The 12,294-nt window shown below is 45.9% G+C and overlaps 1 protein-coding gene across 2 annotated transcripts in view; it reads right to left on the bottom strand.

Moving 5' to 3' along the window:
• Positions 1-713: 713 nt before the first annotated feature.
• Positions 714-12,294, bottom strand: part of smad5 (SMAD family member 5) — a 31,922-nt gene continuing 20,341 nt past the window's right edge. For both annotated transcript variants that reach the window (XM_079556249.1, XM_079556248.1), the window contains exons 4-8: positions 7,599-7,856; positions 7,125-7,232; positions 6,102-6,323; positions 2,483-2,739; positions 714-1,431 (exon numbers count right to left, since the gene is read on the bottom strand). In XM_079556249.1, coding sequence (XP_079412375.1) covers positions 1,288-1,431; positions 2,483-2,739; positions 6,102-6,323; positions 7,125-7,232; positions 7,599-7,856 — 989 coding nt within the window. In that variant the 3' untranslated portion in view covers positions 714-1,287. The remainder of the gene's footprint in view (positions 1,432-2,482; positions 2,740-6,101; positions 6,324-7,124; positions 7,233-7,598; positions 7,857-12,294) is intronic.

Here is a 12,294-nt window from a genome sequence, read left to right on the forward strand (position 1 = left end):
CGAGTGTATCGTTAGTCAAATGACTCAGGCCTGTCAATCAGACCCCGAAACCCCTCCCACCCCTCACCCCTCCCGCGTGCCCCTTAGTCCTCCAGGCAACGCCCCTTTTCTGTTGAGATTTTCAAATCTGACACTCTCAGACTGAGCCTCTGGAAGGGGGGGTTAGATACCCTTTAAGCGTACTGTACTCCCTTGAGCACGGATCAACTCTGGCTGCAGGTGCCTATAATAATGATGCTCTTCGTGTTCTTTTGAAGAAGCCAAGATGGTCAAGAACCACAGAAATCTTTTTCAATGCCAGAGTGAACACTTTACAGGCCCTACTACGAGCTTTGTGTGTCGTCTGAAAAAGAAATAGTGTCCTTCACGGTGAGTTGTGGAGACTGGCATGATTGTCTTTTTAAAATTAACAATTAATTGTCAAGTGCTTTTATTTCATTTTTAATGCACTACGAGTCCGGTATAAAGCTGATTTTAATTGAACTTCATAAAAGCAATATGTTCCCAAGAAATGGTGTTGCTAAATAGAGATAAAGTGTGCTTTGAAGGAAAAAACGTGCAAATCTTAAGTCGGCCGCTAGAGGACAGTAAAGGTACAGCTTTGATCAAGGAAAGGGCTCGTCAATACAAGATCTTTGTGGAAAATCAATGCAACACAAGATCTTTGGTGCATATTTATGTGAAAACATATACGCACGTCAAATTCTTACCAAATATCCTGTTTATTTCAATGTCATCATGACGTCAATTCTCTCTGGACAGAATGCCTCCACAAACGTCACAGAAGCGGCAAATCTCCAAACCGAGTCCGTAAGAGGAGATTTTACACAATTATTATGCAAAAGATTACTCCTTCCACTGCGACAGGATCTCCCACAAACAGCATCGGAAAGACGGGAAGACACTTTATACCTCGACAGTAAAACATCCATGTACAGTTTGACATCGTGAGACAAAAAGGAACTATTTCTCTTTGACATAACAAAGTGGAAAGTTTTTTTTTGAGGCTAGAGGGAGATAAAGTCAAAGCAGAGGAGATGGTCAGACAGAGCAGTGGATTTACTGTGGATACAAAACATTGAGTCGATAAAAACTACACATAAAATCATTCGAGGACAGAAAAAAATGTAAAAAGTAATTTCTAAACGTGACTGTAGTGCTCGTAGCGTCTTCGTCGAGCCGTAGTGTCCATTAAAGTCTGTTTCTCCGCAGAGTTCCGCAAAGTTTTCCCTCTCCTCGTCCCCAAAAGTCTCTGTAAACAGTTCGTCTTTAAATTAACGGCGTGCATTAGGAGACCGAGGAGATGGGGTTCAGGGGAGAGCCCATCTGCGTCAGCACTTTGTCCAGCCACTGCAGTGGGCCGTGCAGGTGCACCTCAATCCAGCATGGGGTGCTGGTCACGTCCTGTCGGTGATACTCCGCGCCCCAGCCCTGAGCAGAAGAGACGACGGGCACGTTTCAAACAAAAGAGTTTTCTTCTAATTATATGGACATTTACAACAATCTCAGTGTAACGGCCTTCAAGATAAGATAAGATAAGATAAGATAAAACTTTATTGATCTCACAAAGGAGAAATTCACTTGTTACAGTCGGCGTTACTTCACAGTCTTATCAATGATGATCAAGCTTTTGTCCTTTCTCTTCTAAGACGCGAGGAGATCGAGCGTTTAGTGTGGCTGCTCCCAAACTGTGGAACAGTCCCCCTGAATGTCAGAGCTGCTCCAACCATAGAAACCTTTAAGACTGCCCTTAAAACACATCTGTTTGCGTTGGCGTTCAATTCAAGCTGAGCTGTATTATAACTCTATTGTGTGTGCTTCTCTTGTCGTTTTGTATTGTAATTTTATATTGTGTACCTGTATGTGAAGCACTTTTGGGCACCTAGTGTTGTTATAAACGTGCTACACAAATAAAGCTGACATTGACATTTCTCTCTTTTTATTGCTGCCAATGTCTCCTGTTTACACGGCATGTGCCTCTGTGTGCGAGTTTACATTACCTCTACTCAGAGAGCGAGCGCGAGGGGATCAAACACACCACTCCCGACTCCTGTTCATTTCTGAATGAATGAAACTACTCTTTATTACCCCTCATGACTGCCTTTGCAGATTTGCAAAAGACTTGTTTCAGGCAAAAACCGTCGGTCAATTCACACCTGTCATACTTATAATGCATCATTTTTAATAGTTGCAGGGCAGTGTGGGCTCTAAAAATAGAAACAACGTTGCAGGGCAGGCTGGGATGGGTTAAAACCGCTCCTAATGCGGGCCCCACGGGCTGACAAACAACCCCTACTACACGTGGATACCAAACATGTCAGTATTTCTGAATGAATAAGCATGGGAAAGATGAGGGAGAGGCGCACTGTTGTATATATTCCATGAAAAACTTGATGGTGACATGAGGTTTAACTGAATGTCTATGAATGACACTGCTCCCACATTAAACCGGGACCTAAGTGAAACCTTAATGAGCCCTCACCTTGACAAAGCTCATGCGGATGGTGCACATCTTGGTGAGCTCGTACACCGCCTCGAAGCCGTGGTTCACCGACTGAGCAAGCAGCTGCGCAAACTCCTGGTTGTTGAAGATTTTGAGGCTGCAGCCACTTGGGATCTTGCAGACGGTGGTCGGGTGGAAGCCGTGGTGGTAGTTACAGTTCCGGCTCTGGACGAAGATACTGGTGTCACTCAGGCACTCGGCATAGACCTCCCCGCCCACATAGTACAGGTGCACTCCTGCAGAGAAGAGACGTGTTATAAAGGCAGAGCAGTTAGACCCTAACCCTTATGCTCCGTCCACACCAAACTCGATTTGGGGCCTCCAAAGCGTCAGGTTTACATTTAAAATACATGGAGGACACGCCTCCGGGGGGCGTCAAGATGTCCCGCAGCGAGTCACGCGCCTCCTCTGAGGTTTTTCGCGCTTGGTGAGCGTTTGACGCGCCTCCAGGGCGTCGAGCGCGGCCGACGCTCGAGTTGGGAAATGTTGAACTTTTTGGCGAAATTCGCGAGCGTCGACCAATCAGGAGCTTTCTCCCCATAGTGACGTACGTTGTAGCTGAGCCACCGGGGCAGATTCTACGCCAGCCCCACAGATGTCAACAAGTCACAAGTCACGGACGTAGCTTCTTTGTGAACCGGAGCAACAGCCGCTCTGGGACTTTTTTTTTTTAGAAAGACACATCAGTGCTTCTTTATCTAAACACCAGGATTAAAAGCGGCGGAAGTACCGTTGAAAGCGACTCTCGTCCGAGCGCAGCTCCTGGAGCAAATGGTGAAACTCGCCAAACTGAGAACGCCTTCGGATGATCTCATGAATCCAGACACGGCGCCGACGAGCCCATAGACGACGTTGTCTGGCTTTATGAAGCAATAAAAGCCAAGCCACTCTCTCTATGTCATCCATGTTGATAACTGATAACTGACAACGGCAACAGAGATGCTCCTCCCAACGCGCTCCACGACGACGCTCTTCTCTTGACGCGCGTCGAGAGCGTCTTGACGCTTGGTGACGAGCGTCTGACTTCAATAAGCACAGGCGTCCAACAACGGGCGTGACGCGCGTTTTTGACGCCCAAATCGAGTTTGGTGTGGACGGAGCATTAGTATTCATTATGAAAAAAGTAAACTATAAATATTCTAGCATAATTTCAAACAAACACTATTTTACCGGACATGTTGATGTGGCGGCGCGTGCTAGTTATGCACCTTTTCCGATGTGGCGGCGCGTGCTAGTTATGCACCTTTTCCGATGTGGCGGCGCGTGTTAGTTAGCGTTAGTTATGCACCTTTTCCGATGTGGCGGCGCGTGTTAGTTAGCGTTAGTTATGCACCTTTCCCGATGTGGCGGCGCGTGTTAGTTATGCACCTTTCCCGATGTGGCGGCGCGTGTTAGTTATGCACCTTTCCCAATGTGGCGGCGCATGTTAGTTATGCACCTTTCCCGATGTGGCGGCGCGTGTTAGTTATGCACCTTTCCCAATGTGGCGGCGCGTGTTAGTTATGCACCTTTCCCGATGTGGCGGCGCGTGTTAGTTATGCACCTTTCCCAATGTGGCGGCGCGTGTTAGTTATGCACCTTTCCCGATGTGGCGGCGCGTGTTAGTTATGCACCTTTCCCGATGTGGCGGCGCGTGTTAGTTAGCGTTAGCTATGCACCTTTCCCGATGTGGCGGCGCGTGTTAGTTATGCACCTTTCCCGATGTGGCGGCGCGTGTTAGTTAGCGTTAGTTATGCACCTTTCCCGATGTGGTGGCGCGTGTTAGTTATGCGCCTTTCCCGATGTGGAGGCGCGTGTTAGTTATGCACCTTTCCCGATGTGGCGGCGCGTGTTAGTTATGCACCTTCCCCGATGTGGCGGCGCGTGTTAGTTATGCACCTTTCCCGATGTGGCGGCGCGTGTTAGTTAGTGTTAGTTATGCACCTTCCCCGATGTGGCAGCGCGTGTTAGTTATGCACCTTCCCCGATGTGGTGGCGCGTGTTAGTTATGCACCTTCCCCGATGTGGTGGCGCGTGTTAGTTAGCGTTAGTTATGCACCTTTCCCGATGTGGCGGCGCGTGCTAGCTAGTGTTAGTTATGCACCTTTCCCGATGTGGCGGCGCGTGCTAGTTAGCGTTAGTTATGCACCTTTCCCGATGTGGCGGCGCGTGTTAGTTATGCACCTTTCCCGATGTGGCGGCGCGTGCTAGTTATGCACCTTTCCCGATGTGGCGGCGCGTGTTAGTTATGCACCTTTCCCGATGTGGCGGCGCGTGTTAGTTAGCGTTAGTTATGCACCTTTCCCGATGTGGCGGCGCGTGTTAGTTATGCACCTTTCCCGATGTGGCAGCGCGTGTTAGTTATGCACCTTTCCCGATGTGGCAGCGCGTGTTAGTTATGCACCTTTCCCGATGTGGCGGCGCGTGTTAGTTAGCGTTAGTTATGCACCTTTCCCGATGTGGCGGCGCGTGTTAGTTATGCACCTTTCCCGATGTGGCAGCGCGTGTTAGTTATGCACTTTTCCCGATGTGGCAGCGCGTGTTAGTTATGCACCTTTCCCGATGTGGCAGCGCGTGTTAGTTATGCACCTTTCCCGATGTGGCGGCGCGTGTTAGTTATGCACCTTTCCCGATGTGGCAGCGCGTGTTAGTTATGCACTTTTCCCGATGTGGCAGCGCGTGTTAGTTATGCACCTTTCCCGATGTGGCAGCGCGTGTTAGTTATGCACCTTTCCCGATGTGGTGGCGCGTGTTAGTTATGCACCTTTCCCGATGTGGCGGCGCGTGTTAGTTATGCACCTTTCCCGATGTGGCAGCGCGTGTTAGTTATGCACCTTTCCCGATGTGGCGGCGCGTGTTAGTTATGCACCTTTCCCGATGTGGCGGCGCGTGTTAGTTATGCACCTTTCCCGATGTGGCGGCGCGTGCTAGCTAGTGTTAGTTATGCACCTTTCCCGATGTGGCGGCGCGTGTTAGTTATGCACCTTTCCCGATGTGGCGGCGCGTGCTAGTTATGCACCTTTCCCGATGTGGCAGCGCGTGTTAGTTATGCACCTTTCCCGATGTGGCGGCGCGTGCTAGCTAGCGTTAGTTATGCACCTTTCCCGATGTGGCGGCGCGTGTTAGTTATGCACCTTTCCCGATGTGGCGGCGCGTGCTAGTTATGCACCTTTCCCGATGTGGCAGCGCGTGTTAGTTATGCACCTTTCCCGATGTGGCGGCGCATGTTAGTTAGCGTTAGTTATGCACCTTTCCCGATGTGGCGGCGCGTGTTAGTTATGCACCTTTCCCGATGTGGCAGCGCGTGTTAGTTATGCACCTTTCCCGATGTGGCAGCGCGTGTTAGTTATGCACCTTTCCCGATGTGGCAGCGCGTGTTAGTTATGCACCTTTCCCGATGTGGCAGCGCGTGTTAGTTATGCACCTTTCCCGATGTGGCAGCGCGTGTTAGTTATGCACCTTTCCCGATGTGGCAGCGCGTGTTAGTTATGCACCTTTCCCGATGTGGCAGCGCGTTTTAGTTATGCACCTTTCCCGATGTGGCCGCGCGTGTTTCTTAGTGTTAGTTATGCACCTTTACTGATGTGGCGGCGCGTGCTAGCTAGCTTTAGTTATGCACCTTTTCCGATGTGGCGCCGCGTATTCTCGATGGTGGAGTTGCGGTTGACGTTGGACAGCAGGCCCAGGCAGAAGCGGTTCTTGTTGTTGGACGGGTCGGTGAAGCCGTCGACCAGCACCGAGGTGGAGGAAGCGTGGTAGGCCTCGCCCACACGGTTATTCAGCTCGTAGTACATGATACTGCACCAGTGGCTGGGCTCCTCATACTCCACCGGCTGCACGTCTGACACAGGACAGAGATCAACAGTTAGGGCTGCAGAGGATGCTCAATAGGTGACTAGGGCTGGGCAATATACAGCATCGTCTACACAATCATACTTTCAAAATGACTGTTTGGAAGATCTGCATCTTTACAATATCGAGCTTATCACCAATGGTGGTAAGCTCGATTGTTCCACAAAAGTGGAACAATCGGTTGTTCCACAAAAGTGGAACAATCGGTAAAAATAAATAAAATAAAATAATTTAAAAAGGAAGGGGGGTGTATTAAGACCTGTGCTCAGTCTCAAAGACCAAACTGATGATGACAGTTGGATGACTGAATCTTAATTGATTCAACATTAAAACAAAAAGTTCAAGTCCAGTTAAAGTATTTAATTTTTCTGAAGCAAGAATCCCCAGACAACAATGTCTGGGGATGAGGAAAAGGGGGAAACAAATAGGGAAAGAATTGTGAAAGAATAGGGAACTAAAAAGGAAAAAATAGGGGGGAAATTGGGGGAAATGGAAAAAATAGGGAAGCAAATTGAGGAAAATGTGGAAAGTGTTTTTTTCAGCCCTTTTGTAGTTTGTTCAGGACAATTACCTTTTTGAGCGACAAAGCGAAAAGATGTTTGCACCACATTTTTGCATACTTCTGAAGGTTTGCAAAAATATTGCTTATTGAGATTAACTTTTGTCAATATCGGCCAGCCCTATAGGTCAGGTGTGCGACATTCTAGACTGATCATTTCAGTTGTGGGAGATGACTATCTGGCCATAAACCTAAGATTTCCGGGGCGCGTCAGGAGTTAGTGTGCGTTACCTCCTCGAGGGACAGCGGGCTGCACCAGGCTGCTGCTGGTGTCCATGGACTGACTCTCCTGCCCACACTGCTCATCAGGAGGCATGTAGGCCGGAGGAGGGGTGTCCGCTGTGGGAGGAAGAGGCCAGATGAGAGGTGAGTGGATATTTGCCGACAGGAAGCGGTGTCAATTTTCAGCTCATTCCCGTCAGTGACTGTGTGAACATTCGTCAGACACAGATCTGCAGCTGGACCTGACTCACTCTGACATCAGAGGGAGTTTATCACACAACACAGAATAAACCACACATTACTGATGAAACGAGGAGCAGAGAACCACATCTCCCACAAGGCTTCTGTGTGTTTCAGTGAGAGTTAAGGAAATAATCATCTATTTATCCCTAAGTTTATGCTACACTGTGATGTTAATTCTTATTACATTTATTTCTTTATGCTTCATCTGAAAGACTAGAGTGTATTGTGGGCGTGGCTTACCTGGCAGCTGGAAGGGGCTGGCAGGGCCGGAGCTGGCGGGGGAGTTGGGGTAGGTACCGCTGCTGGCGGGTGAGGGTGGGTAAGGCGAATTGGGCGACACGTTGGTGCTGCCCGCGCTCAGCGGCGGCTGGAACGACTCGGGGAAGGTGGCGTTGAGCGGCATGTGTGGCTCGTTGTGGCTGAGGTTCCGGAACTGCACTAGGAGGCTGTGCTGAGGGTTGAACTCACTGTGACGGGGCACCAACACCGGGGGCAGCACTGGGAAGGGAGGAGAGAAGGGAGTTCACGTTATGCTACTGATCTAACTGCTGTCAGTTAAAAGTAGAGGTCGACCTTATTCTTATAATTGCCAATGCCAATTATTTATTTATTTTTGGGAGGGGGGGGTGCTCGCACATGCCAATATATTGTACGGTGTTATTACCCCTTCTGCTTAGAAAATCGACATGCTTAATTTTGTGTAACTATACTTGGATCGTGTAACTATTTAAATAGGGAAAACATGGAAGAGCTTGGTAGCTTCTAACTTCACCCCAGTTTGGAGCTATGAATATGCTGGGATAGGCTAAATGCTAACAACATTTGTGTGACTGAGCGTACACACAAAGGCCAGACAATTACGCATCAACTCGTCTAAGCTAAAGCATGAACATATTAGCATGTAAAAACGGAGGCCTGTTCCTTTAATGACTCCCAGATGGTTCTGTTTCTGACCCATCTGCAGTTTAGTGACAAGAGCGAGGAAAGGGCTTCTTAAGTTTTATCGATGTCAGAGGCATGTGGAGCAGCTGCTCGTCTCAAAGCTGTTCCTCGACAGAGAAACGTGATCTGAATCGCTCAATAACAGCAGCTCAGGGTCAAACAGAAACAGGAAGATCATTCACAAACAGATGCAATTATTCAAGTTATAACGAGCTCTTGTAACCACAGAGAAAGGCAGTGGGTGGTCAATGTCGAGATTTTCAGCTATAGTTTGCTCCTTTACATCTTAGCTTTAATGTCAGAGGGAAAAATGGACCAAACTCTAACTTTACAATGTCTATATTACGACGTTTTGTTAAGCATTGCTTTGAAGTCTTCAAGGATCTGGCTCTGTCCTTATTTTAGATTTTGTTTATTTAAAATACCTTACACTTATATGAAAATATAAAATGACAGAAATCTTGCAATTACACGTTTCTCTCATATTTAAAGGAATAGGCCACCGTTTTTATATACTAAGATATGTTCTTACCTCACTTTAGTCGAGTTAATATATCCCCGTCTGGTCATTGTCCGCGCGCTCTGTCACGCAAACGGAGCACATACGCAGCCTCTCCCATATGTGACATAGCTCCGAAAAAGCTCACGATAGAAGCTACCAAGCTCTTCCACGTGTTCCCTATTTAAATAAAGTTACGTGAAGTGTTTTCATGCGAAGTATATTTACACAGAAATGTAACGTGTCGATTTTATAAGCAAATAAAAAGGGGGACTATATTGTGAGGCGTAATGATACGAGGAGTAAAACGTCCGCGTAGTAACTCCTAAAGACTTCCCCCGCTCACTTCCGTCAATAACCTTTAGGAGTTACTGCGCGGACGTTTTACTCCTCGTATCATTACGCCTCACAATATAGTCCCCCTTTTTATTTGCTTATAAAATCGACACGTTACATTTCTGTGTAAATATACTTCGCATGAAAACACTTCACGTAACTTTATTTAAATAGGGAACACGTGGAAGAGCTTGGTAGCTTCTATCGTGAGCTTTTTCGGAGCTATGTCACATATGGGAGAGGCTGCGTATGTGCTCCGTTTGCGTGACAGAGCGCGCGGACAATGACCAGACGGGGATATATTAACTCGACTAAAGTGAGGTAAGAACATATCTTAGTATATAAAAACGGTGGCCTATTCCTTTAAAATAGTAATCTAGAGTAGGGCTGAAACGACTAATCGATTAATCGTGAAAATAATCATTAGTTGCAGCCCTAATCTAGCGCACAAGTTTGAAATTGATATCTTGACATTTTCATTTTTCCCCTTTCTCCTTAAAATCATAAATAAAATCCCAGTTGCAGAACTTGGAAAGTGCCGATGAGATTCTGAAAGCGCTCGGCTCAGAGAGAGAGGAGCAGCTCTTGGACAAACGCAGATGGATTGTTGGAGTGAGAGCTTTTAGAGGCCGCTCCTCTGCAGCAGCCAGCGTTTAATTGAATAAAAGCCAAAGCGCGGAGGAAATATTGATTTGGTCAAGTGGAGGGGGAGGGCCAGGCCGTTTCTCCCACAGAGAGACAGATCCTGCTCGTATTCAGCTCAAAATGACTGAGATTAGAGAAAAAGAAATTTGAGACCTTTTAACAGACCATTTAAAGACCTAAAATGACAAAATTTAAGACCACAAGCTCCTAAAGATGCGTTTAATGTAAATTAATAATAATAATAATAATAATAATTAATAATATTTGAAATTAAAACAAAAAATAATATTAACAGATTATATTGGTATAAATTTCATAATTTTGCAAGCAACCTGCATAATATCAATTAACAAATGGTTATGGAAATAAGTATTAGGGATTGAGGCAATTTGTAATTTCAGGATATATGCAAGAATCCCAAAATCAAATTTGATACCTTTTGAAGTCTTCTTTTAAGACCTCCTTTAAAAACTCCTTTAAAAAGAGCTCACGGCAATGCACCTTCACCTGATAAAAAGGTGTCATTTTGAGAACATAATTATAATAGGGGTGTAACTATACGTTTTTTGACCGATACGTATCGATTTGAGGCCAAACGATTCGATATAAAACGATATATCATTTTTTTGGACCGATACGATTCAAGCGATACAGTAGATTTTCGATACGATATTCGATACTTTTAACATTGGATTTTCAGCAAATTAAGGAATAATTATTACAAGTAACTGAACATAAATACAACAGAAGGCATTTGCTCTGGATTTTATTTAAAAATTCACTTCAGATTTGCTGATTATTGAATCAAACAACAGTGGAGAAAATACACTCACAAAAGTGCAATAAACAGATAAGATAAAGAGCTGTATATATATTTTAGCTACAGCATAATCTTCAGTTTATTTTCAGTTAGAGCCATTGCTGGTGGGATACCTTTAACCTTAAGACCTCTCTTCTTTTGGCTTTACATCTTCTTGAGTGAAGCCCCCAAATACAGCTCATACAGCTTTTCAGTGAGTGGGACAGGAAAAACAAAGGGCCGCTGTCACATGACAAGTTACCTAACAAAGTTACCTGGGTGTCACTGCATGATTTTGACCGTTACGTCTCACACACAGACACTGTAGTGTATATATTTTGGACTCGCAGAGCGCCTCATCCTCTTGCTACAACCTCTGTTAACAACAATGCCAACAAAATACAACACTAGCAGCGAATCGCCAGAGCCAAAAGCAACAACACCCAGCTATTACCAGACTGCATTTGACTTTTGACGAGTTTCTCTCATAAACAACATAGTTAGCAAGCGCCTCCAGTTCATCCATAGCCTGAAATGCTACGACAGACTTCAAACTTTGAACCACACGGCCCAGGCCCGTGCAGGCTCGTTCATTTTACAATCACCACGTCTTGCAATGAAACATCTAAAAATCCTATAAGACTAAAGGATATCTTGCTCTGTTCACTCAGCTTTAGACCCGAAACAGAACTTTTTCTCTCACCTGGCTGCCTGCTGCGAGTAGCTTTTCGCTGCTGCCGATGTGGAGGCTCTTGTAAACGCGTGATTGTCAGGCTGCCGCTAGATTTCCCTTGGCATTTATACAGCGACCCGTTGTCTGATGATCATCATCTTTCTTGCAAAAATAAACGCTTCCTCGATGAACGCGCACAACGTGCTTCTGTTATTATTGCTCTTGACGTAACTCCCCTGCAGCCACTGGCCGCTGCAGGCGCTCCATGATGACGCAACGTCACCAAAAATGGGTTAAAAGTTGAATAAAGTAACATTTAGCCCAATATTTTAAGCGGAAATAATGTAATTGTATTTTGATTTTATGCCTCTTTCCAATATATCGATGCAAATCGATTATTAATTAAAAGCGATGTACATCGATGTGTAGCCAGGATCGATGCAAACTAGCCGAGCGCCGATCGATGTAGCGGATCGAAGACATAACATATCGATACATCGATTAAATAGATATATCGTTACACCCCTAAATTATAACAAGCGAAAATTCAGTAGAGATTAAAATAGGGCTGTGCAATTAATCGAAATTCGATTATTACGCTAGACGATCACAAAAATAGCATCATCGAGAACAAACTATTATTAAGGGTGCCCTCCCGCTCGTCCATCCAAAGCGCAAAAAGTCCGTCCTGCGCAGTTTGTGTGACGCGTCTGATCAGCTGAAACACCAGCTCAGCATGACAGAACGGTAAATAATATCGTACTAATATTTTTTATACCTAACTCTTGAGATAACGCCACTGTTAAGAGCTCACCTTGTGCTGAAAGGAGAACAGCTGTTTAGAAGCCGCGACATCCTTGGCTCAGGCACTGGTTTTGTTTAGTAGAAAAGTCTAAAACTCTTCTTCAGGAGCAGAACAACGGAGCTCAAAGCAAACTCTTATTATTTCATGCCACTGAGATGATTGTTTCTGTTCCCTTCGCATTTCACGTGCTAGAGGCTCATGCTTTGGTTTGACATAAAAATATTAGCGCTGTGTGAT

This window comes from Gobius niger (assembly GCF_951799975.1).
Source record: "Gobius niger genome assembly, chromosome: 5".
Classification (NCBI taxonomy): domain Eukaryota; kingdom Metazoa; phylum Chordata; class Actinopteri; order Gobiiformes; family Gobiidae; genus Gobius; species Gobius niger.